The sequence below is a fragment of the Schistocerca serialis genome, chromosome 9, assembly GCF_023864345.2.
Source record: "Schistocerca serialis cubense isolate TAMUIC-IGC-003099 chromosome 9, iqSchSeri2.2, whole genome shotgun sequence".
Classification (NCBI taxonomy): Eukaryota; Metazoa; Arthropoda; class Insecta; order Orthoptera; family Acrididae; genus Schistocerca; species Schistocerca serialis.
In genome coordinates this window covers 278,447,088-278,474,635 of record NC_064646.1, presented here as the reverse complement: position 1 = coordinate 278,474,635, position 27,548 = coordinate 278,447,088, and the positions used below count along the sequence as shown (strand labels likewise).

Below are 27,548 nucleotides of genomic sequence, written 5' to 3'. Positions count from 1 at the left end.
GATTTACTTAAAGTGTGGAGCAGCTGGAGGTGAGTCTCCCTGGGTGTGCTCCATTGAGTTTGCCACATTTGGCATAACCACTATCAGCATCTCACAGAAACTTGCAAATTTGGGGTGGTATCAATACATGATATCACATTCCTTCCCCACAACTGACCTCAACCTTGTTGTCAGTGTAGTTGAGTGAACAATGATTGGAGGGGGGGGGGGGGGGGGGGGCGGGGGCTGGGTGCAGGTGGCAATGAGAGGAGCCAAAACTGAGGCCAATGCTGAGCTTCCCTATGCCCCGGCATATGCCCTGAGCTTGTCCAATCGTGTGCACCCACATCCAGAGGCAGAGCAGCAGACAGAGTCAGAAGTATCTTGATGACTGCAGAGGGACCTGATGCAGCACATGGAGCAGTGACCAGGAAGAGGGGCCCATCCCCAGAAGACACTGTCTGTCAAGACAGCAATGACCAGGAAAGGGCATCAACTTCCATCAGATCTGGGACTGGCACTGATCGGCTCACAAGACCTAGTGGCACTGGGAACTGTTGCATCCAGGCAGGCTCAGAATTCAAAAGCACAAAGCTTGTGAAAGGATCACACATATCCCAAGGACAAATTTGATCCTGGTTGTGCTGCAGTAGAAATAAACATCCAATACATCATACAACTGTGCCTCGCTCTCACCACCGCCATCTGCCATACAGTCTGTAAAAGACTAAATCATTAGTGTGAAACTTTGCTTGTCTGGACGGAGTGTGCACCACCCACTGTGAAGGGTGCAGCAACAAAAGCAAGGTGTGGTGGCACCCACCCATGTAACAACTCCTCCAGTAATTATCCGTCACCTGGCTGGTAGCAGTAGGAAGACAAGAAGAGCTACAAAGTTTGTCCATCTGTTGCTTAAATGTTCATTCAAAGCTTTCAGATTCGCCATTGGATTGTGAGTGGCATGGTGCACACATAATGTGCTTGATGCAGGGAGCAGTGCAAACCCATGCAAACTTGATGGCAACAAATTGAGGCCTGTTGGCAGTCACTATCACTTCACACAATCCCTTGAGGTAAAAGATCGATGACAAGGCCTGGATTGTGGAATGAGCCACAATAGAGTGCATAGGAACCATGAAGGGGTATTTACTGAAACTGTCAACAATGATGAGCCAACGTGTGTTCCAGTAAGTACCAATGAAATTCAAGTGCAAATGTTGCCAAGGTGCTTGAGGTTTAGGTCATTCAAAGAACTGCTGAAGTGGGGCTGACTGATGTTCAGTACAGGCTTGGTAATGGAAGTCAACTGTTCAGTTTCCACATCCAGACTGTGCAAAGAACAATGATGTTGCGCCATCTGCTTTGCATGAATGATGCCCCATTGACTGTTGTTAGTAAAAGAAGCATGTCAGGCTGGAGATCCTGGGGAACCATAACATGTGACTGGTCATTATTAGCCCAAAACAAAATGACACATTGTAGAATTGCAAGGGCATGCTGACAGTCAAAATATCAGCAAACCACAAAGCTACAAAAGTCTCTGACAAGACAGCCAACCAATGCAGGCATAGTGCAACAGAATTTGTGTATCAAGATCCACTGCTGTGGATAAACCCATTGGCTTATACAACTGGCTCACAGTTGTTCACAGGTCTAAAGTCTGTTACTACATTTGCTGGATGTGAGACAGGTGAAGCATCTGTAACACTTTCTTAGTGTTTCTTCTTTTCTGTCAATAGATGGCATGACATGTTATATAACATTGGAAATCTGAGAAATAGAGTTGTTTACTGGTGTATGTAATACATTCTATTTCTTTTGATATTTTTCGAGTTATAAGCAATCATTTTCAGGATTTTTCACCAACTGTGTAGGAGTAAGCAATACTGTGCCATTAAAAGTTTCTATAACGAAGTGGGAAGTCTGTTGAATAAAAGTGACAGTGACATTTCTGTAAGTGATGTTTTTGAAAGTGGTGTTTCTGATAGTTAAGATAAAGGAGACCAACGCTGCAACAGGTGGGATTTTGCTAGAAAACAGAAGGTAGATAAAAGGAAATGGGGAATAAATCAGGATAGACCTTCCTGGTGGCATCAGTCCTAGGGTTCAAAGACAAGTCCCTCAACAACTAACCCTCTTAGATATGCACAGAAAAATCATTAATTTGTCATTCTGGGAGGATGTAGCAGTATAAACAAATACATATGCAACATATTGTTATAAAAGTAGTCCTGCTTCAGAATCAAACTGATTTGTTTCCTGCTACAGTTGATGAAATTCAAGCATATTTTGCTTTATGTATGCTTAAGGCACAGTTGAAGAAGCCAACACTTCAGTGATACTAGTCCCTAAAAAAATCAGCTCATAGTCCTTTCTTTTCTGCCACTGTGCCATATAGAAGATTCTTACATATTTCTAGTTTCCTTCATTTTGCATACAATGGAAATGCTGCCCCTGCAAATCATCTAAACATCTCAACAAGTTGCAACCTTTTACTAACAATTTCCAACAAAATTCCCGGAGTGTTTATTATCCTGAAGAAGATACTGAAGTTGATGAAAGCCTCATGAAATTCAGAGTAGACTCTGCCACATCCAGTTCAATCCCCAAAAAAGGGGCACATTTCAAAATAAAGTTCTTCAAAATTTGTGAGTCAAATAGTGGCTACTGTTGAGAATTTGATATTTATACAGGCATGAAACATGAGCCAAGTAATAAAGAAATCCTGATTACTGATGCTGTTATAGAACTAATGCAACCATATTTGGGACTGTGAATTGTGGTTGATTTGCCTCATAATGCACATAATCTAAATCATTTGATTCAGACCTAGGAGACACATCAAATTATCGTAAAATTTTACCAAAAACAAAGAACAGCTGATGTTAACAGACAGCATAATAATAATAATAATAATAATACGATTTTGTTATACATACAATAAAATCTAATACTTACTTACCCATTGCTCAAATGATCATTTCATCCTCTACGATTTCTTCTATTGAATAGTAACATTTCTCCCAAAGAATCTGCTGTAGACTCATTTTTAAAATTTATGGCTTCATATTAAATATGTTTTGCCAATTAACTTGTTATATATTGTCATCCCCATGTACTGTGGAGTCTGTGCATACAGTTTCAACAGGTGTGTGGGTAGCATATATATAAATATAATAAAATTCCACGTGGGAAAAATATATCTAAAAACAAAGATTATGTAACTTATGAAACGAAAGCATTGGCATGTTGATAGACACACAAACAAACACACACACAAAATTCAAGCTTTTGCAACCAACGGTTGCTTCATCAGGAAAGAGGGAAGGAGAGGGAAAGATGAAAGGATGTGGGTTTTAAGGGAGAAGGTAAGGAGTCATTCCGATCCCGGGAGCGGAAAGACTTACCTTAGGGGGAAAAAAGGACAGGTATACACTCGCACACACACACATATCCATCTGCACATGTACAGACACAAGCACACATTTGTAAAGGCAAAGAGTTCGGGCAGAGATGTCAGTCGAGGCAGAAGTACAGAGGCAAAGATGTTGTTGAATGACAGGTGAGGTATGAGCGGCAGCAACTTGAAATTAGTGGAGGCTCAGGCCTGGTGGGTAATGGGAAGAGAGGATATACTGAAGAAACACAGAAAGCTTCACAGTGTAGGCAGGTCAGTTGGTAAATCACGTGGGTGCTTTCACACGTGGCTCTGCCTTTGATCGTGTACACCTTCCGCGTTACAGGATTGGAGTAGGTAGTGGTGGGAGGGTGCATGGGACAGGTTTTACACCAGGGGCAGTTACAAGGGTAGGAGCCAGAGGGTAGGGAAGGTGGTTTGGGGATTTCATAGGGATGAACCAAGAGGTTACGAAGGTTAGGTGGGTGGCGGAAAGACACTCTTGGTGGAGTGGGGAGGATTTCATGAAGGATGGATCTCATTTCAGGGCAGGATTTGAGGAAGTCATATCCCTGCTGGAGAGCCACATTCAGAGTCTGATCCAGTCCCAGAAAGTATCCTGTCACAAGTGGGGCAGTTTTAGGGTTCTTCTGTGGGAGGTTCTGGGTTTGAGGGGATGAGGAAGTGGCTCTGGTAATTCACTTCTGTACCAGGTGGGGAGGGTAGTTGCGGGATGCGAAAGCTGTTTTCAGGTTGCTGGTGTAATGGTTCAGGGATTCCGGACTGGAGCAGATTCATTTGTCACGGAGACCTAGGCTGTAGGGAAGGGACTTTGATGTGGAATGGGTGGCAGCTGTCATAATGGATGTACTGTTGCTTGTTGGTGGGTTTGATGTGGACGGATGTGTGAAGCTGGCCATCGGACAGATGGAGGTCAATGTCAAGGAAAGTGGCATGGGATTTGGAGTAGGACCAGGTGAATCTGATGGAACCAAAGGACTTGAGGTTGGAGAGGAAATTCTGGAGTTCTTCTTCACTGTGAGTCCAGATCATGAAGATGTCATCAATAAATCTGTACCAAACTTTGGGCTGGCAGGCCTGGGTAACCAAGAAGGCTTGATGATTATCAAAAACAATTTTCTTCACAGCTTCAATGCTATCATCTGTTGTTGAAGTGCTGGGGCATCCAGAGTGAGGTTCATCATTGGCATGTTCTCAACCATCCTGGAAGAGCTTCTACCACTTGTAAACATTTTTTTTTACTTAGAGCACACTCACTGTATGCCTCTGTCAATGTTTCAAGTGTTTTAAAGCACTTGATTCCATTTTTCACATAAAATTTGATGCAAATTTTTTGCTCCATTTTTTTATAATAATCGAAAATTGCCGAGCACATTAAAACACATCTAACCTTTCCATCTGTTAAAAAGAAATGAAGTACGCTGTACACTTGAAACTGTGAACATATGTTTGGTACATATGTACCAACTTAACAAAAAAAAAAGATCAATAACTGAATATAAGTTGCCCGTGCCATTTGAATAGTCACCTACTTTTTGAACATCCCTTGTCTAATACCAACAAAAACTTCTAAAACAGTATTATCTTCATTCCTCATCACTTAAATAAACAGTAAGGTAAGAATTATAAGGAATTACTACCAAAAAATAAGAGTGTGTAAGACAAAATATGTTGATTTTCATAAATTTAAACGGTAAATGTAGGGAAAAATATTAGTAAGTCAATGGATTAAGTTGAATGCTATGCAAACATCTGTGTCTTGTGCATTTGTGTAGCAACAAGAAGCAGAGGACTTGAAATATGAATCTGGGCCAACAGATAGGGAAAGAAGAGCACCTGCATTAGTATAATTATAGGTGGGCTGATACATGTCATATCGATAATTTGGCGAAAGAAGAGTCCACTGTTGCAACTTCTGCACTGTGCAAGTTGGGACTGACTAAGAAGTGATAATTGAAGATTGTAGAGATTTATGGTTAGCCACCACATGAAATTTTCTGCCAAAAAGAAACTGTGAATCTTAATGACATCACTAACAATGATGAGAGCCTCCTCTCCAATTTGTGAATAATTACAATGAGCTTTGCTCAATAACTTTGAAGCAGAGGCAGTCGGTCTGTCAACAGAATCAAATGTATGTAATAAAACTGCACCAATGTTTTAAGAGGAAGCATCTACACACCAGATCATAGGTTTGGGTGGATCAAAATGAACAAGGCATTGATCACAAGAGACATTTTTCATTCACAAATGATGCAAGGGAGCTGCAATTTGAACAGCATTAAGAATAACCTGGATGTAATATGTGAGCTTCACTAACAAAGGCTGCAATTTCCACAGATTGCCTGGGGACAGAAGGCCACAGATAGCAAGCAAATGTGATTGCAAGGGGTGAATACCCTGACTATTAATGACACGTCCTAAGTGCTCAAGTTCAGTCAGAAAAAACACACACTTGTCTCTGTTATTTTTAAAACCAGCTGCAGACAACACTTGGAACAAAGTGTGAAGATTGCTTATGTGTTCTTCTGGAGTGTGTCCTGAGATGACAATTTCAGCAAAAAAGAATTTTTGCAGTGAGCTACTCCAGAAAGCATTGAAATATGGCGGGTGTGGAAGCACTGCCAAATGGCAATCTCAAAAATTGGAAATGACCTAGATGAGTGTTAATACAAAGATCCATCAATCCAGAGGGATTTTTGAGTGCCACACAAATCAGTCTTAGAAAAGTGACGACCAGCACCCAGTATGTAGCAAGGCATTACCACCAATGACTGTTTGGGGCTTCACAATTTCCTTAAAATTGGCACACAACTGGAGTCTGCTCGATAGGTTCCTCAGAATGACAAGAGGGGATGCCCACTGACTGGCAGTAGTGAGCACTATGACCCCTCTGTCTTGCAAACTGTTAAGTTTCTGAGCCACCTGTTCACAAAGAGTGTGATGGGCAGGAAGAGCTCAAACAAGATGTGACTGTGTAGTGGCCTTCATTTTGACATGGGCGACAAATTCTGAAATTCTGCACATAACTTAACAACACTCTCCCAAGGATCAAAGTAAGAAACAGGATGTTCATTATCCTGTATACTTAGCCCAAACAAATCAAAAGAGTCTAGACTGAAAATATTATTACTGTTTTCATAGGAAAGCACTGTGAATGTCGCTGTCTTTGACAAATTTTGGAAAGCTGTGGGAAGGATACAAGTACCTAAGATACTAAGACAGGAATGTCTTGGCTGGTATACACAGTTAGCATATGGCATGATGTGCACAACTTGGGTTACCCTAACACTTCATAAGTGCAATGGCTGAGCAAAGTCACTGAAGCTCTAGTGTCAAGTTGCCAATTGACTGATTGTTCAGCAATAGTGAGAGACACAAAATGTTTTTTGTCTTCATGTAGCATTATAAATGAGTTGGGAGCCTTTTCTGAATGGCTACCACACTGTTGGGGCTTCAAAAACACACTACACACATGTTGTGACCTAAACTTGCAGAAGGAGGTGTTTTATGTTTCTGTAAGCACACAGCCTGTACGTTGTACATGTCCTCATTTGCCACAAAAAAAAAAAAGAAGGGCACTTCATGCAAGGGCCAAGATCAGTGAACGTGCATGAGTTATGAGTTCACACTTGTGCCTGCTGCGACACATATTCATTAACACTGTCTGACTGTGGCTGACAGTACCAGTGGTGAGGCCGTTTTGCCACAGCTACCTACAGACAAATAGGTGCTCCCCCAAAATTGTCTTCTGTACTTTTGCACAGACACTGATAGTCTGCAGAACCTGTTGTAAGAAAGAGTGGGCATTACTTAAGAATCTGTGCAGTCTGCTACAGTGCGTATGAGGGCATCAGGAACCATTGCATCACTGTAGTATTTGCCACAGTTACATTTGAATCCAAACTATCTAGTAAGGCTTTGCACTTCAGTCACCCACTGATGGTATGTCTGTCCTTGTTGCTTAAACAACCTAAAGAAATTGTAATGGGCAGTTGTCACTTGAACACTATCCTCATAATATTTAGTAAGTGCCTGCAATAAGTTCTCATGGTCTACTAGGTCAGGGTGGGATATGGGAAAGAATCTGGTGCACAAGTGATATATACCACTCCTGCCATGGAGAAGAAATAATAATGTTTGGCAGTACCTGATATGTGTTGTGCTGCAATATGTGCATTGAGTAGTGCAAGGTACTCTGTCCAGTCTTCCTCCATCTTGTCAAACTGGTGAAATGACGGCACATACACAGGCAGTGCAGGTGGTGTTACACCTATTGGGCCTGGTGTCTTCTGTGAAGTCACCTGTACTGTTGTGAAGCAATTCATCACTTCAAGCAGCTGCACAATTTGTGGACTCTGAAACTGAATAAACTAAAGTAACTGCAGGTGGTGCAGCAGGCAAGTGCAGTTTAGTAGCCATAATAAGTAAACAATGTGTAAGAGAACAAGACAGTTAATCAAGGCGCAAAGACAAACAGCGGAAATCAAAAATAGTAAGACAATGAAGCACAGAGAAAATAGAAAAAGGGGGGGGGGAGGCAAAAGTGACAAATGCCAAGCCTAAAACCTAGAACATAAAGAGCACAAGCAAAGCAAGCATTGAGTAAGCAAGAGCTACAAAAACCAAACAAAAAGATGACAGAACAGGAAGAAAGCAATTATGATTGATGACTGTCACACATAAGCTCGATGTCTCATCACCAGAAGTTGTGTATGACTTCATACACAATAGTAAGTGGAGGTGGTCTACAGATTGGTGGGGCAACTGTCATCATAGGAAAGCTGGAAAGGAAAAAAAGTGATTAGCGAGTACTGTAACACAGTAAACCGAAGATTTACTTAACTTATATGTTGGCAAATATAAGAAGAACCATTACAAATAGTGTAGCAAGAAACAGAGTCCAACTATCACAATGTCCACAAGGAAAAATGTCTCTGTACTAAAGCATGAACAACAATGATGGGGCAGTGACCAGGCAGCATCTGTGTAACATCTTATCGCAAAGTGGCTCTGAGCACAAATGAGGTGAGCAGCTGCTATTGGCTGTCCTTTGTTGAAGTGGCAGAGGGTGCTCACAGCTACTGGAGGTGTGGGTCAGTGAGTGTGCTCCATTTGGCCCACAAGATCTCACACAACTGTGATCATCATCTGATGGAAACTTGAAATTCCGTTGCTATGATGCCTGTGGGGTGGTACTGAAATGTGATACCACACTTCCTCTCATCACTTGTCCTTTCAGCACCCACCTCCCCCCCACCCCCCCAAACCCTCTCTCCTAGATGGTGCAACTAGACATGGTACACTACCTAGCAACAATGCAGGGTCATCTGGTTTTCTCCAGTGCCTGCCATCTTCCACTATACAAGCAAGGAGCCACTCAGGGTAAGATTGAGGCAGTGATCACTGCCAGTGTGCTCCACCCCTGTAAAAGCCCGTGGGCCTCTGCCCTTCACATGGACCTCAGAAAAGATAGGAGTGGCACCCTTGTGGATACTATCAGGCACTAAACGTGTGGACAGTTCCCAACTATTAACCCGTGCCCCTCTTGTGCAGCTACAGCAATGACCTCTCCAGTTGTAACACCCCTGTTTAAATTCCTTTATTGGGTTTTGTATAATTTACCGAAGCCACCTAACAGTTAGTTATTATGATTATATGACCGTGTGATTAATGGATGAAAGGCTATCAGTTTTTCTTCTGTAGTTTGGGGGGTATTTCAACCGAATGCGGCTGTTCTGAGACTGAGTAGTGGAATGATGAAAAGTTTGTCTATTATTAAGGACCACAAAAGTTGTGATGTACACACTGATATGTATTTTCTACTAACACACATGGACGATAACCAGTTTGGACAAGAAGAGAATAGAAGCTTTCGAAATGTGGTGCTACAGAAGAATGCTGAAGATAAGGTGGGTAGATCACGTAACTAATCAGGAGGTATTGAATAGGATTGGGGAGAAGAGAAGTTTGTGGCACAACTTGACTAGAAGAAGGGATCGGTTGGTAGGACATGTTTTGAGGCATCAAGGGATCACAAATTTAGCATTGGAGGGCAGTGTGGAGGGTAAAAATCATAGAGGGAGACCAAGAGATCAATACACTAAGCAGATTCAGAAGGATGTAGGTTGCAGTAGGTACTGGGAGATGAAGAAGCTTGCACAGGATAGAGTAGCATGGAGAGCTGCATCAAACCAGTCTCAGGACTGAAGACCACAACAACAACAACTAACACACAAATTTTGAGGCAGTTGCTACCTTCGCCTTACACATTTAGTTACGGTTATGTCTTTTATCACTTGGTGATTTTAGGTACTTCGTCACACGCAATGATGATGGTTATCATTCACAACAATCCTCACTGCAATCCATGGTTGTTGCTGGCCGATGCGGTTGACGCGAAACACATAATTTGGCACTTGGCACTTTAGGATTCATATCACTCGCGAATCGATATAGATGAGGGTCCACCCCACGACGATCAGGGGGGACGCGCTCATTTTTCATACTCCGGTGAATTTACCATTTATTACTCACTCAACACCATTCTTGCCCATCTCTCCATCACCACTGCTCACTCAACACTCGTCTCACTGCCTCCTGCAGCACTCGACAATCGACTCCTGTCTGCTATTGACCTGGGTGTCAGATACTAGCATCTATCTTCGTGGGATCACGATCCCTTACACAGTGCAACAGTCTTCAACTAGATAGATTGCCTTAAAACATTCATGAAAATTTTGGTCTGCCTGGAGGACATTGAGAAAACAGCAGTTATCACATCTTTTGGCCTCTCTGAAATAATTTTTATGTCATTCAGGATCTGCAATGCTGCCCAAAACTAGCAGTGCTTCTAGACAGTGTTCTCCACGGCCCTCTGGGATGTTTTTCATACCTGGATGATATCCTAAGCTACCCTTGCAACCTCGCAGATTCCAGGAGTTATTCTTCTGCCTCCAGAGGGCAGGGGCTGTAATTAACCTGGAGAGCATTTTTGATGCTAAAGAGATCGAGTTTCTGGAACATGCTATATCCACTGCAGGCTTCCAACCACTTGCTGAGAAGGTCCACACAATAACTGACTTCCCACACCCCACAACCTTCAAGGAACTCTGCCGGCTGCTTTGGATGGTGAATTTTTTCTGGCACCACCTTAGAAATGCAGTGAGCGTACGTAATCCCTACACTGCCACACTACAAAAGGTGACCACACAAAAGGAAACAAATCCTTGCCCTGATGTGTCTCAATGACAGACAGTTTCAAGCACACAAAGTGTGAACTAGCTGGTGCTGCCCTTCTGGCCCACCCCCATTTTACTGCCCCACTCACAATCATCACTGATGTCAGGCAGCCTACCTTAGGTGTTATCCCCCAGCAATGCATGGGGACATCTGGCCTCATTCTACAACTGCAAAAAGTCCCTGGTACCAACTTCCACATCTGGAGTGACCTTCTTACAAACCCTGACCACCCAGATGGTTCAGAATACTGCATCTGTCCCTACCTCCGCCATATGCCGGACCTCTGCAAACCAGCCTTTGACAACCACCATGGCTTGTCACATCCCAGCATCTTTTCATGTGTGATGATCATGTCAGAGCATTTCTTCTAGCCCAGTATTCTTCAAGATTGTACTAACTGGGGATGCACCTTTATACCATTCCAATGCACAAAAGTGGGCCATCATGTGCACACTTCGATTGCTGCTTTCCCTGCAGTGGAACATTGTTTCTGGCATCTACATGTCAACATTGTAGGCCTCATTATATTGTCTAGTGGCTACTGATACGTACTCACCACATCTGACAGGTTCACTTTGTAACGGGACATCCTCCTTTAGCATTACTTTTCCTCAACTGTAGTTGTCAATACCTGTATTATTTTTTGAGATTTGGACGGGTCAGTTTTATGTCAACTGCTTCTCTGAAAACTTTCATATAATTTTACACACAGTATTTTATATTTCAAGCAAAAATTTATTAAAAGCAATTAATTTATTTTTGATGTTACAATCGATAAGTACTATCTCTGAATGTACAGTTATTTTTTTTAGAAACATTTGAAATTATGAATTACTTGGCACAGTTAAACTAGTACTGTTTACTATGTGTATTTCTGGATTCATTTATGAAATAATAATCAAAATTAATAGAAATTTATTTGTTAAGAAAAATTGTAAGCCCTTTGTAATATGGTTATTACCACAGAGTGAAGTAGTAGTAAGCATGCCTCTGATGTGATCGGACGTATTTTTGTATTCAGGTTAAACAATGTAATTTTGGCTTTGTTAATGTGAAAATGTACTAAAACGTGACAAAATATATTAATGTAACAACAAAAATTCTGCAACAACACTCTTCAAATTTATTTACATCAGTTCAACCATGAGGACCAAAAATGAGAGAATTTCAGCTTCTAAGAATCAGACTCCTTGAAACAAAGAACTGGAGCCAAATCTACACAAAGAGCTAAGTAAACTAGAAAGTTAATTGTAATCTTTGCTCCTCTCAAAATTTTTTATAAAAGACTTTGCTTATTGTGGGTAATAGCTAGAATTAGAAAGGAGGGGACAGATTACAACTTGCTGGCTGAAGGCTGTGCCAATCCTGGACATCTCAGTGCACACCTTTGCTAGGGCTTTTGTTGCCACAAGGGTATCACATTTCTGTTGCCCCCACCAAATAACTTCAGCCCATGGCACTAATTTACATGCTGCCTTTTCAAAACTCTCACCGAGAATTGTGGCACTTTCATTCATGTAACAATGAGCTAGCACCCTGCCACAAATGGCACGGTGGAGTGGTTTCACAGGACTTTAAAAGCTGCCCTCACTTGCCAAACTGTCACATGGTCTGCCGCCCTGCCACTGGTTCTCCAATGTTTTCAAGTGACCCACAAAGTCGACTTGGGATGTCCACTGTTGAGTTTGTATACAGTGAGCCTCTCGTTGTGCCAGGCGGTTTTGGTGAGCCACTGCCCTGCTTGCTCGCTTGCATTCCCACTTTGGAGCAGCAGCCACCACAGCGCCATGGTGCGTGCAGATCATTTGTCCACTGGGACCTGTGGATGTGCTCACATTCATGTGCTGCAAAGATGCCTGCCAGCCACCTCTCATCCCACAGTACTTGGCCACTCACTTTGTCCTCAAGCACAGAGGAAAGACCTTTTCTCTGCATCTCAACGACACTGCAAATCTCATTCTACTCAGCCCCTGTGCACCTCTAGTGATCAACATCAAGCTGGCACCAGACAACGCTGACGCCCTTACAGATGCCACCAACCTGCTGGTGTCACTGATACAGCATCCAGTGCATGGGACCCAGTTCCAGAGCCACCCATTCCACTGGTACCTGCCCCTGAGGAACCACCAGCAGTGCTCATCACCTTGCCCCTGCTGCCAGACCCAACCCCAGACACACTTTCCATGACACAACATGTTGCCTCTGCACCCTCAGTGCCAGTGGATCTGTAGCTTTCTCTGCAGTGCCAGTTGCGCCTGTTGGCACCCCAAATCCAATGCTCATATGCAACCCTGTGGTGAAACGGAACAAGATGCTCCAGCATTAGAAAACTGCAGTGAAATGCAGGAAGATCTGCAGTGGATAGGTACTTGGTGCAGGGAGTGGCAACTGACCCTTAACAAAGACAAATGTAATGTATTGTGAATACATAGAAAGAAGGATCCTTTATTGTATGATTATATGATAGCAGAACAAACACTGGTAGCAGTTACTTCTGTAAAATATCTGGGAGTATGTGTACGGAATGATTTGAAGAGGAATGATCACATAAAATTAATTGTTGGTAAGGCAGGTGTCAGGTTGAGATTCATTGGGAGAATCCTTAGAAAATGTAGTCCATCAACAAAGGAGGTGGCTTACAAAACACTCGTTTGACCTATACTTGAGTATTGCTCATCAGTGTGGGATCCGTACCAGGTTGGGTAGACAGAGGAGATAGAGAAGATCCAAAGAAGAATGGCGCGTTTTGTCACAGGGTTATTTGGTAACCGTGATAGCGTTATGGAGATGTTTAGCAAACTCAAGTGGCAGACTCTGCAAGAGAGGCGCTCTGCATCGTGGTGTAGCTTGCTGTCCAGTTTTCGAGAGGGCGCATTTCTGGATGAGGTATTGAATATATTGCTTCCCCTACTTATACCTCCCAAGGAGATCACGGTTGTGAAATTAGAGAGATTCGAGCGCACACGGAGGCTTTCCGGCAGTCATTCTTCCCGCGAACCATACTGCCACATTAACATTAGTGAGGACAACAGCCCTCCCCCCCCTCCTAGGACCTGCCAAATGATGCAGTCTGTGTGCCCTCATGAGCATATTTGCAATTTGTGAGTCCTTCAATACTTTCCACAAGTCACCTACCCATGTGCATGTGTACTATGAGCATGTGAAATAACATCATTGTATTAACACTTTCATGTGAACTTATAGTTAGATTCATTCACTATCTAATGTTGTTATGGTTGATCATTTGATCATTGTGCTCTTTTCCTTTGTGAAAATATAAATTCATGTAGGTATGACCCACCTAAAATGCTGGGAGTGAAATATTGTATATAGGGTTTTCAGTGTGTTGTTGTAAGTCATGGACAGAACTCTTGTGAGATGCAGTGGTTTTGTTCTCTGCCCTGTGAGAGTGAATCTGTCACTGTGCATCTATTTTGGCTCATTACAGGTGTTTTGTTTCAGGCTGGGACATTATAACTCAACCACTGTACATATACTTTCCCCTACATTTTGAAAAAACTCACTGAGATCACAGGCAGCATGCCCATATGTTAATTTGTTATATATTCCCTATCATAAATTTATGTTTTTCTGTAGATACCATCTGCATTTCAATGCACTTAGTTTGGTTTTCCTCCTTCCTTCACTCATGTTCACCCCTCAGCACTCTTATCTATATTTCTAGCAATGTTAGCACATAGAAAACTAATTCCGATACTGACAACACTAAATATCTTTCCTATGGTTCTTTGTTGTAGTTTCATAAATACAGTTCTAATCCCAAATGTAAAATTTGGTCTATTCTTGATCTATTAGTGATGCTAACAGACTTTTAACTCATTAACAGTTTTATATTTGTCCATTTATGTACAGGGGGACAAGGTGTGCTTAAATGCCCTGCAGAATGGTGCAACTAATGCTCTGCAAGATATTGTTGGGACATACTTCAAACCATATTTTCTAATTAAGGTAAGTTAAAAACACTTTAAAATGAATTTATGGTGCTAGAGAACACTTTACTTGTGAAACAATTATGAGTTAAGATAGTAATGTCATAAATTTGAAAGACCTCACTATGGCAAATGTTGGTATTGTTCCTTGAATATTTCAATATAAACAAAAGAAAGACAGATGTGAAAATTGGATAACACCTAATACTTTGTTACAGAGAATTCTCTGCAACACAGTACCCATCATCTTGATTTCTGCTTCACCATATGGGTGATTTGAAATCTTATTTTCAGGACCACCTCAGAAATTTTGTTGTAGGAACTTTATCCAAAACTTGTTCCTAATCCCTGATACCCTCCTTGCCTATACTTACTGAAATTTCCAACTCTTGTTCCATCACGTCTTAATATTTACTTATTTACACTGAAGCCCCAAAGAAACTGGTGTAGATATGCATATTCAGTTACAGGGATATGTAAACACAAGCAGAATATGGCGCTGAAGTCAGCAACACCTATATAAGACAACAAGTGTCTGGCACAGTTGTTAGATTGGGTACTGCCACTACAATGGCAGGCTATCAAGATTTATGTGAGTTTGAATGTGGTGTTATAGTCAGCACACAAGCGATGGGACACAGCATCTCTGAGATAGCGATGAAGTGGGGGTTTTCCTGTACGACCATTTCACGAGTGTAACATGAATGTAAGGAAAAGCCATATCTTGATATTCCATGAGCCCCATGGTTACTCTGCAAAGCTGCATTACTGTCAAGGATTATGTGATCATTTTAAGGTGATTATATCCATTCCATTTACAGTGTTTGTTCCCCATGGGTGATGCTGTGTTCCAAGATGACAGGGCCCCTGGTCATACAGCTTGCATTGTCCAGGGCTGGTTTTGTGATCATGAGGATGACCTGTTGCATCTTCCCTGGCCAGCACAGTCACCAGATCTCCATATTATTGAGCCTTTGTGGTCTAGTTTGGTGTGTGATCATTATCCATTTTCATCATTGCTACGTGAACCTGCCATTATTTTGCAGAAAGAATAGTATAAGATTCTCTTGGAAAGCAAACAGGACCTGTATTTATTCTTTATGGGATGACTGAAAGCTGTTTTGAATGCCAACAGGTTTCTGACACAATGTTAGGCCTGCTGCTCTGTTGTGTTTTTTGATATTTCTGTATTTATGTCCAACCCTTGTGTATTGAATGCTTTAACATTTACTATGAGAAGTAATATTATCAGTAACACTGTTGCTGAACCACTGCTCTGATACATGTCTTCATTTATAAATGAGTCACAGGCAATAGTATATAGCTCAGACTGCACTTCTATGTCCTCCACTGTTAATGTCAATATTAGTATTGTAGATGCTACTGTTTTCTGGTTAATGTCTTAGACCTATGATGTTTACTTCAAACTGATGATGTGAGTTTCACCTGTTCCTGCTGTGACCATAAGCTGCTGGTGCAATTGAGTCTCGCCTGTTACTGGTATCACCATAAGCATCCTGGGGTGATACAACCAGAATTGTAGCAATAAAAATAATTTGTGTTACAATGTGGATAACAGCTTTGTGAATGAAGCTGGAAATAAATATACTGCTATTGACTGCTGTTCACTTATTTTATATTTTAGAGTTAGACTAACCATTGGTTTAAAAATGTCTTGTAGTTGAATGCTGGGAGGGCACAGAATAGGAAGATGAGGAAGATAACAAAGAATACCTATCCTTGGGGCTATCATTTTTGTTGTAGACAATGTTTCTTGGGTTACAGCAGAATTTCATAAACCATTGCAAAAGCCACATTGTTGGCTTACTGAAAGAACTTAGTGCAGCTGTATGATCACTGTACATGATTACAATTATGTATGATTTAAATTTAGTAAACTAGTTATGTAGCATTGTTCCACTCACTAATGATTTATTAAAATTTCTTAATGTGGTGTTAAAATTATATATGTTGTTATTTCTTGGACATACTGAAGAGATATGTATTATGAAAAGACTTATGTAAAAAGTTGGTATTCTGGCAACATTGTCCTCTTCCATTATCATTAAATAGTTAAAATATCATTTTATGCATCTGAAATGAAAGACAATCTCTAAAATATACTAAAAATGTGCCATTATCATAGAAAAGAGAGACATATATCTAAAAACACAGATGATGTGACTTACCAAACGAAAGTGCTGGCAGGTCGATAGACACACAAACAAACACAAACATACACATGAAATTCAAGCTTTCGCAACAAACTGTTGCCTCATCAGGAAAGAGGGAAGGAGAGGGAAAGACGAAAGGATGTGGGTTTTAGGGGAGAGGGTAAGGAGTCATTCCAATCCCAGGGGCGGAAAGACTTACCTTAGGGGGAAAAAAGGACGGGTATACACTCGCACACACACACATATCCATCCGCACATACACAGACACAAGCAGACATTTGTAAAGGCAAAGAGTTTGGGCAGAGATGTCAGTCGAGGCGGAAGTACAGAGGCAAAGATGTTGTTGAAAGACAGGTGAGGTATGAGCGGCGGCAAATTGAAATTAGCGGAGATAGAGGCCTGGCAGGTAACGAGAAGAGAGGATATACTGAAGGGCAAGTTCCCATCTCCGGAGTTCTGACAGGTTGGTGTTAGTGGGAAGTATCCAGATAACCCGGACGGTGTAACACTGTGCCAAGATGTGCTGGCCGTGCACCAAGGCATGTTTAGCCATCGGGTGATCCTCATTACCAACAAACACTGTCTGCCTGTGTCCATTCATGCGAATGGACAGTTTGTTGCTGGTCATTCCCACATAGAAAGCTTCACAGTGTAGGCAGGTCAGTTGGTAAATCACGTGGGTGCTTTCACACGTGGCTCTGCCTTTGATCGAGTACACCTTCTGGGTTTCAGGACTGGAGTAGGTGGTGGTGGGAGGGTGCATGGGACAGGTTTTACACCGGGGGCGGTTACAAGGGTAGGAGCCAGAGGGTAGGGAAGGCAAACTGCTACAGAACAAAAATGTACACAACTATAGTACCAGAGGGAAATCAAATATACATCAAAAATATCACAGAACAACCACCTATCTGTGGCGTTTGTTGATCTAACTGTCGCCTTTGACACTGTGTGGAGTGAAGACCTTATCTACAAATTTCTCCACATCATGCCCTGCAGAACAATGGCTCAACTGATTAACAGCATGCTAAGCGATCGGAAGTTCCAAGTAATCACTGGAAGTAACATAAGTAAGGAGAGGAAGCTGAACAACGGATCACCTCAAGGATCAGTTCTCTCACAATTACTGTTCAACCTATATCTATCTGATCTACCTGACACTTCGTCCAGAAAATACTGCTGTGCCAATGACCTGGCACTAGCTGTAAAACACCAGTACATGAAGACAACAGAAGGATTCTAACCAACAACCTGTCTGCAATAGATAATTACTTCACAATCTGGAGACTCCAACCCAGTGTGAGTAAGACAGAAGTGTGTTGCTTCCATCTAAATAATCGGTTGTCGAATGTAAAACTGCAAGTAAGTTTCAGAGGCAGAATTCTTCATCGTAATTGGAACCCAAAATATCTTGGTGTCATCCTGTATCGTACACTATGCTTCAAACAACACTTTCTTAACTTAGCTGAAAAGTTGAGGACTCGAAACAATATTCTCCATAAGCTATGTGGAACTACCTGGGATCTTCAGCAACCACCCTGAGATCTTCAGCTCTGGGCCTGGTGTACTCAAGTGCTGAGTATTGTGCACCTGTTTGGACGAACAGCCATCATGCAAGGCTTGTAGATACCCAGCTGAATTCAACAATGTGCATAATATCTGGCACAGTCAGATCTACTCCAGTTTATAGGGTTCCACTGTTAACTGGTATAATGCCTCCTGATCTACGTAGATGTACTGCCCTTATGAGAGAATTCCACAAGATCTCCAGGAATTCTAACCTACCTGTGCATAGCGACCTGCCACTTTTAAATCGAAAGAGACTGATATCACGCCATCCAACTTTGTGCGAAGCTGCTGACATGGTTGCTAAGGATTTCAAACCTCTTGAAGAATGGAAAGGTCAGTGGGAAGCAGTGATGGATGTGCACCTGGATAACATCTTCTCAGGTGCTAAACTTCCAAGTGGATTCGACCTACCACGCAAGACCTGGACTACTCTCAACAGAATCCATACCTGCCATGGCTGATGCAGGGATGCTCTCTTTAAGTGGAAGAAGCTGCCTGATCCAGCCTGTGACTGCGTGGCTCCATACCAGACTGTTCACCACATCGTCAGTGAATGCAGGATTCGAGCCTATCACGCCGCCAAAGAGCACTTCCTGCTACCAGCTCCAGATGCAGTGCGCTGGATTGAAGGACTGGATATTCAGTTGTAAAGACAAACTTAAGTTTCTTGTGTGTCAATATGTACATATGTATATGTAATTTAATTTCATGGTATGTCTGTATTAGCCATACATTAAATAAAATAAAACCACCTATCAGAGGAGTATAATTAATGTTGGTATAATACTACACAGTAAGATACCAGAGGAAATAAAAAATGCTACTCATCCAATATTTAAGCTAAACTAAAGGCATTTCTAATAAAGCACTGTTTCTATTCTGTCAGAGAATTTATGAATAAGTGACAAAATTAATTGTAATAGGTACCTATTTTTAATTTGTCTACTATTTTGCTAATACTATGTATTATTGTAACTTATCTTTGACTTGTCCAATTTGTGCTGTATGATAAAACTGGACCAATAATGTATATGTAATTTAATTTCATGATATGTTTGTATAAGCCATATGCTAAATAAAATAAAACAACCTATCAGAGGAGCATAATTAACATTGGTGTAATACTACACTATAAGATACCAGAGGAAATAAAAAATGCTACTCATCCAATATTTAAATCTAAACTAAAGGCATTTCTAATAAAGCACTATTTCTATTCTGTCAGAGAATTTATGATTAAGTAACAAAATTAATTGTAAGAGGTACCTATTTTTAATTTGTCTACTATTTTGCTAATACTATGCATTATTGTAACTTATCTTTGACTTGACCAATTTGTGCTGTATGATAAAACTGGACCAATAAAAAATTAAATCAAATCAAAACCATATGCCATCTTTGTGTATAGGTCCAAATATTTTCCTGAGAATTTTGCATTCTATTTTTTCTGTCTCTATAATGCCTGATGCTTCAGTTGTGGTTGTTTCTGATGCATATAGTGCTTCCAGTAATACAACTGTTTTGTAGTGTCTAATTCTGGCCTGTCTTGATATGCTTTTCTTATTATAATGTCACCATGTGATTTTGTATGCTTTCTGGAGTCATTCTGTTAGTTCTATGTTGGATGTATTGTTTGATACTCCTATTTGTATGTATTCCCATAAATATTTAAATTTTTTGACTCTTTTTTTAAGGATCCATACATCATTTGCATGATGTGCCACTGTTGGTTTGTCGTTCCATGTATTGAGTCTTCTAATACGATATCTGTAGATGTGTTTTGGCAGCTATTTCATGTGGGTAAAAGCTGTCCACAAAACTGTCAGCCAGTATCTTTGACATCCATCTGTTCCAGACTTTTACAACATATATTGAATCAAACATAATGATATGTTTAAAATGTAATGACTTCCCATGTACCAAGCAGCACGAATTTTGCAAACACCTTCGTGCAAAACCCAACTTGCACTTTTCACACACAACATCCTGAAAGCCACAGTTGAAGGCATTCAGCACTTCTGAAAAGCAAAATTTAAAAAAAAAATGAGTCATACCCCACCAACACTTATTAACAAAAGTACAGTCCTATCGAGGCATCAAGTGAAATGTATGACTAGACTGAGGACTTATTGGCAGAAAAACATAGCATGTTGTCTTGGATGGAGAGTCACTGACAGATGTAGAAGCACTTCTGGTGTGGGCTATGGAAGTGAGTAATGGAGGTAACTGTTCATTTTGTATATTAATGACCTGGCAGACTTTTTGCAGATGAAACTGTTTTCTATAATGAAGTACTGCCTGAAAAAAGGAGCACAAATATTCAGTAAGATTATGTTAAGCTTTCAAAGTGTTGGACAGAGGTTGGCAACTTGCTTTAATGTTCATGTTTAGTTGTGCTTATCACAAAACACACAAACATAATAATTTATGACCACAATACTGATGACTCACTATTGGAATCAGTGAATTACTTTAGTGTAACTGTTTGTGGGGATATGAAACTGAATGATCACATAAACTCTATATCAAGGTGCAATGAGTGTACAAAAGACATTGTTTTCAAAACAGTTATGAGACACAACCTAGAATACTGCTCAAGTCCATATTCTGCAAACCACTGTGGAGTGCATGGTAGAGTGCACTTCCCAGTGTATCAGTTACTAGAACTTATGTGTGATTCATTCACACATGGAGCATGGAAAAAATTATTGTTTGAATGCCTCTTTGTGTGCTGTAATCAGAATCAGAATTTTTACCATCCCATATCATACAAAGTCAAATCTCAGATTTGATCTACTGGGGACTCGTCAACATTACATTTACATTACAATTACAGTTTGTATATACAGTATTACAAAAACAATATATCAACACACCAGTTTACAAAGTAATATATAACAACAGTGTTTACTCAGTGAACATATTTTTACAATCAATTGTTTGACACAAAACTGCTAAGCTTAATTTACAGGTGATGTTTTCTTGCTCAGATTTCCACATCATCATTCATAAATTCTTCTACGGAGTAATAACATTTCTCCACTAATAACCTGTGCAGCTTTAGTTTCAGTTACCCTAGCTCCTTGCTGTTTATTTGTTTCTTTTTTTAGCATGTTGTAGATTTTCATGCCCATATATTCTGGGGTTTGTGCATATAACTTTAGCATGTGAGTAGGAAGCATGAAGTTTGTCTTATTCCTAGTGCTGTATTGATGCTTAAAATTGCTGTCTGTGAATAACATAGGACTACTATATACAAAAATAAGTTCATAGATGTACAAACAGAGGGCACTTAATATTTTTAGGTTTCTTAAGAGTGGGTGACAAGATTCTTTTGGTCTTGTGTTACACATATTTCTAACGATTTTTGTAATTTTAATATTCTAATGATTTTGCTTGTATTACCCCAAAAGATAATGCCATACCTTATAACAGCTTCAAAATAGTTGTGATAAACTACTTTTCTTATCTCCATGCTAGTTGAATATGACAAAATCTTCATAGCAAATGTCAGGCTGTTTAACTTATTTGCTAAGTATTCTATATGTGAAGACCAGGATAAATTTTGGTCTAAATGTATTCCTAAAAATTTAACACAATCTGATTCTTTCAGGTCCTGGTTTCTGCAGGTAATATGAATTTCATTAGTTTTAGAGTTTTTAGTTTCAAACTTTAGTAAATTTGTTTTTCTAATATTCAGTTTTAACCCATTTAGTTGGAACCAAGTTTCTAAACTGCCTAGTAGATTTGTGACAGTTGAGGGAATTTGTTCGGAGAAATTGCTTTCGATGAGGCCAACATGTACCATCATTGAATAAAACTGAGTGTGAATTTATGTTTAGTGGCAGATCATTTATGTAAAGTCAGAATAAAATTGGACCCAGAATTAAGCCTTGTGGAATGCCTTGTGAAATAATCATCCGTTCAGAGTAGAAATTTCCCTTGCTTGATGATATAACTACTCTTTGTTTTCTCTTTGTGTGATTTACACAATCAAATGCTTTCGTGATGTCACAGAACAATCCTGCAACTTTGCTAGACTTGTCTAAGGAAGAACAAATTTTTTTCACAAACTCATGTATGGTGTCTATTGTGTTTTTGCCTTTCTGAAAGCCGTATTGATTATCTGACAGTATGTTTGATTTTTCTATAAATCTTTTGATTTGCATTACTACTAATTTTTCAAAGATTTTTGAGAAAATTGGGAGAATAGAGATTGGGTAGTAGTTGCCCATATCTTCTCTTGAACCTTTTTTGAACAAAGGTTTTACCTCTGCATGCTTCAAGGCATCTGGAAAGTGGCCTTCTTAGAGTGATTTATTGATTATTGAGCAAAGGGGATGAGCTATTATCCTGGCAGCTGATTTAACTACTTTTGTAGGTATGCCAGCCCACCCTGTGGAATTTTTGTTTTTGAGCTGTAATGTAGTGTTCTCTACATCTTTGGCTGAATTTTTTTTTTAATTTTTTAAAGCATTCTTCCACCTTCTGACCTAACTGTACTTTTTTGGTATAACCATCTACATCCGCAAGTGATTTTGATACATTTATAAAAAAATTGTTAAAAGATTCTCAAGTCATAGCAGGATTTGTTATAGTTTTATTTCCCACCTTAATTCTGGAGATAACTTTGCTGTTAGTTCTCATCCCCAGTTCTGATTTTATGACAGACAAGACTGCCTTTGATTTGTTTTCATGAGCCAAGATGTATTTATTATTTACCATTTCTTTTGCAGCTTTCACTACCCTTTTAAATAAGCCTTTATACTGTTTGACATAATTTACGAAAACAGGGTCTTCATTGTATTTCAACTCCTTGTGCAGTTGTCTTTTCTTCCAACTGGATATTTTTATTCCAGTGGTGATCCAATTTAGATTACATCACACCTTTGTGTGGAATACTGTAAGTGGAAATATTTCATTAAGTACATGTTAGAAACTTTCTAGAAACCTGCTACAAACACACATTTCTAGAAACCTGTTAAATTGTACAGAGAGTGTAGTATCATCTTCTACTTGCCACTCTACCTCTTCTAATTTAGAGCAGAACTTCATGTATTTTCATTTTCTCTTGTGATTTCCATGAAGTTTACCTTGAAAGCAAATTCTTGGATTAAGTCCATAAACTTTATCTAGTCATTTGTTTGATTTAATAAATTTATATTGAAAGCAGCTGCTATTAATGCCTTTTTCTTTTTCTAATTGATGACTTACTGTAAAAGATTTTTTAATTTTGGTAAAAATAATTTTGCTATCTCTACACGTGGGATTCTATATATAGAAACAATAATAATATTTTTTGTTTCTAATTCAATTGAGCAGCTTTCAAATACTCCTTCTTCATTTAGAAAATTGAAATCATCTTTTACTTTATACTCTACAGAGTTATTTACGAGTATGCATGAGCCCCCATGAGTACTATTTGTTCTTCAAAAACTTGAGGCTACATTGAAATTTTTTAACTTATTTAAAATTATGATACTATTTTTTGTAAGCCAATGCTCATTTAAACAAACAATTTTAATATTTTTACATTCTGAGAGTAAAATTTGTAGTTCATTAATTTTATTCATGCTTTCATTTTGATGGGTTGTAACCATGCCATTTATGTTCAAGTGCATTAAAAAAGTGCTGTTTTTTGCCTAAGGTTTCAAGAATAGCTTTCTTTATAGGATTTTTACACTTCCTATTAGCGTAATCTTGTCCCTTGAGCATTATGGGAACAATGTGCAGTATTTGTGGTATATTCATTATGTAAAGAAAATTCTTGAAAATTTGTAAGTATGCTTTCCCACAATAATTTGCATCTATCTCCAAGTGTCTGCTTGTTCCGTTTTCTCAGAATCTCTATGACAATCCCATGGGTCAAACAAACATGTGACCATTTGTGCTGCCCTTATCTGTATACTTTCAATATCCCCTATTAGTTGTATTTGGAATATGTCCCATACACTTGAACAGTACTATAAGATTGGTCACATGAGTCTTCTGTAGGCAACTTCGTTGCAGACTGGTTGCATTTCCCCAGCATTCAAACAATGAACTGAAGTCTGTCACATGGTTTCAGCAAGCTTTCTGTTATAAATATAGTCTGTAAACTGCATAGTGAGTAGTGCTTGCAGTGGGGGGAAGTGGCCTTCTGTGTATGAATGATACATTTGCCATACTGGATGACTAAGAATTAAGTTCCCACTGAGCACTATAGTGCAATGTGCAGTGATTTATGATGAAGCCTACATGATGGTTCCAGTTCATATCTCTATAACAGTGGCCAAGTTTGTGTGAGGTTTGCATGTGTGAATGTGTGTTTTGACTACATCTGACGAAGGACTTAGTCCACTAGCTGATAATCTCTAAGAGTCTTTTATCCAATGTGCCTATCTGTCAGTCAATGCCTCTTCTACCCAGTGAGTAGAAATCCATCCATTTCATATAATTTTTAGGTGTTTGTATGATATGAGAGATTCCAAGAGTGAGTCGTTGATATTGCAATCATAGGATATGTTATTATTTCTGTCTTTTTTGATGGAGTGCACAATTTTATATTTCAGAACATTTATGGCAAATTGCCCATCGTTACACCACTTTGAAATCATACCAAAATCTGACTGGATATATGTAGAACTTTTTTCATTATAGATAACTGCACAAACTGTGAAAAGGCTGAGGTTACTGTTAATGTTTTCTGGCAGGTCATTAATATACAACATGAACAGCAAGGGTCCCAACATGTTTCCTGGGGGATGCCTGCTGTTACCTCTACATCTGTCAATAATTCACAAATTTTGCTTGATGTCCCATATAACTGTAGTTTTGATTATAAACATACAGTCAAACGGTTTTTGGAAATCATGAAATACTGCCTTGAACTGTAGCTTTTAGGATGTTACCTGAAAAAACTGCAAGTTAGGTTTTGCATAATTAATATTTTTTGGCATTTGTACTGGTTAACATGGAGGAGCTCATTCTGTTTGAGACACCTAACTTGGTTTGAGCCCAGAATATGTTCTAAAATTTCAAGGAGAATGGACAGCAGTTTTGTGGATCACTTCAGCTACCTTTCTTGTAGATGTGTGCAGCCTGCATTTTCTTCCAACTACGGGGTAAGGTTTTTTGTTCAGAGGAACAGTGGTAGATTATGGTTAAAAGAAAGGCTAACACAGATGAAAATGAGGTATAGTGTCTGTTAAGGAGTCCATCAGGCCCTGGAGCTTTGTTCAATTTTAGTGATTTCAGAAGTTTCTCAACACTATTGACATTAATATCTACACTATTCTTCTTTTCAGTGGTGCAAGAATTTATAGTAATAATAATAATAATAATAATAATATTTATTCAACATCAAATAATCAAATACAATACCTAGAAATAATACAATTTCAGGACATCATACAGATTATTCTTCTGAATAGGTCAGTTAATAAATTACAAACTAAAGATTTGTTTGTATTAATAAATTTTACATTTTGATACATTTTACTTTTGGTAGTATACAATCACAATATTACTAATATTGTTGTTATCAACATTATATTAGTTGTAGGCTACTTAAAACTATGAGCTTGACATACTTATGAAGCACTTTTCATACAGATATAATACTCATCTAGGGAATAAAAAGGGTTTTCAATTAGAATTCTTTTTAGTTGATCTTTTAATTTGTTAGTAGTAAGGGTTGTGAGACTTTCTGGTAGGGCACTGGCTAACTTCAGCCCAGCACGAAGTGCATTTTTTTCATATAAAGCTGTTCCGTGGCTATTGACATGGTATCTGAACTTTTGCCTTGTATCGTAATGGCGCAGGTCACAGTTGAAATTTGGATTTATTGTTTTCACAAGCAATATAACTTTCAATATGTATTCACCTGTAATGGTAAGCACACCTAATTTTGGGAACTGATTCCGACATGATTCTCGAGGTATGACACCACAAATAATTCTGATAACTGTTTTCTGTAGTATTAATAATGTGGTTAGGTTGGCTTGAGTTGTTGCACCCCATATTTCTACAGCATAGTTTAAATTTGATGAGAATAGGGCATGATAAGCAGTTTTTAGTACACATATGTCCTTACAATATTTACTAATCATATTTATAGCAAACACATTCTTCGACAGCTTACATGCTAAGGAATCGATATGCATGTCCCATTTGAGGCTGTCCTGGATTGTAATTCCCAAGAACTTTGTCCATTTTTCCTTTTTTCCAATGTCATTTCCTATGGATAATTTCATGTTAAATTCTATTTGTTTCCTTTTGTTAAATTCCACTATTCCACTATTGAAGCACTTACATTTAGATGGCTTTCAATAAAATGCTTGACTATTTCATTAGTTACACTGTTGCACAGCACCTCCAGACTCTCATAGTCTTTGTGTTTACACACTATTGACGTGTACTCTGCATACAATATTTTTGTACAGTTAGGAAAACAATACTGTATATCATTAACATGAATCAAGAAAAGAAGGGGCCCCAAGACAGAACCTTGAGGCACTCCATATTTGATATCAGTAATTTTAAATTTGTAAGACCCACTGTTTGTTTTAAGCAAGACAAATTGTTTTCTATTGCTCATATATGATTTTATTAGCTCATAGCCAGTTCCTCTGATACCCAGGTTCCATAGCTTGTCTAGTAATATGGTGATGTTGACACAATCAAAAGCTTTTTCTAGATCAAGGAACACTCCAGTTACATACTCCTTGTTCTCTATGGCCGATATTATTTTGTCTATTAATTGTGCTGCTGCTACTGAAGTTGACTTGCTTTTCATAAAACCATCTGATTTTCAAATATTAAATTGTGTTGACTCAGGAATGTCATTAGTCTAGTATAAATAACTTTCTCAACTACCTTAGAAAATGCAGGTAAGATTGAGATGGGGCGGTTGTTTTCAATTTTAGATTTATCACCTTTCTTGTAAATCGAGGTTACTTGTGCTATCTTTAGACTATCTGGGAAACAACCTGATGCAATTACATCATTTACTGTTGTGACCATGGCATCAGATATGTTGTCTATGCATCTTTTCAGTGTACTGATAGACAATCCATCATAGCCTTCTGATTTTGTATTTTTTAATGACATTACTATGCTTTTGACTTCCTTGCTATTTGTTGGGGCCAAGTATATGCTTTGTTTGGTTGGAATGCCCTTATATCTATGCTGAAGATTCTTAAAATGGTCATTGACATATTTTTCAACAGAAGAAAAGTA

The 27,548-nt window shown here is 39.3% G+C and overlaps 1 protein-coding gene across 1 annotated transcript in view; it reads left to right on the top strand.

Moving 5' to 3' along the window:
* Positions 1-27,548, top strand: part of LOC126419539 (dynein axonemal intermediate chain 7-like) — a 770,648-nt gene that overhangs the window by 718,329 nt on the left and 24,771 nt on the right. The window contains exon 14 of the mRNA XM_050086729.1: positions 14,513-14,608. Within this exon, the coding sequence (XP_049942686.1) occupies positions 14,513-14,608 (96 nt within the window). The remainder of the gene's footprint in view (positions 1-14,512; positions 14,609-27,548) is intronic.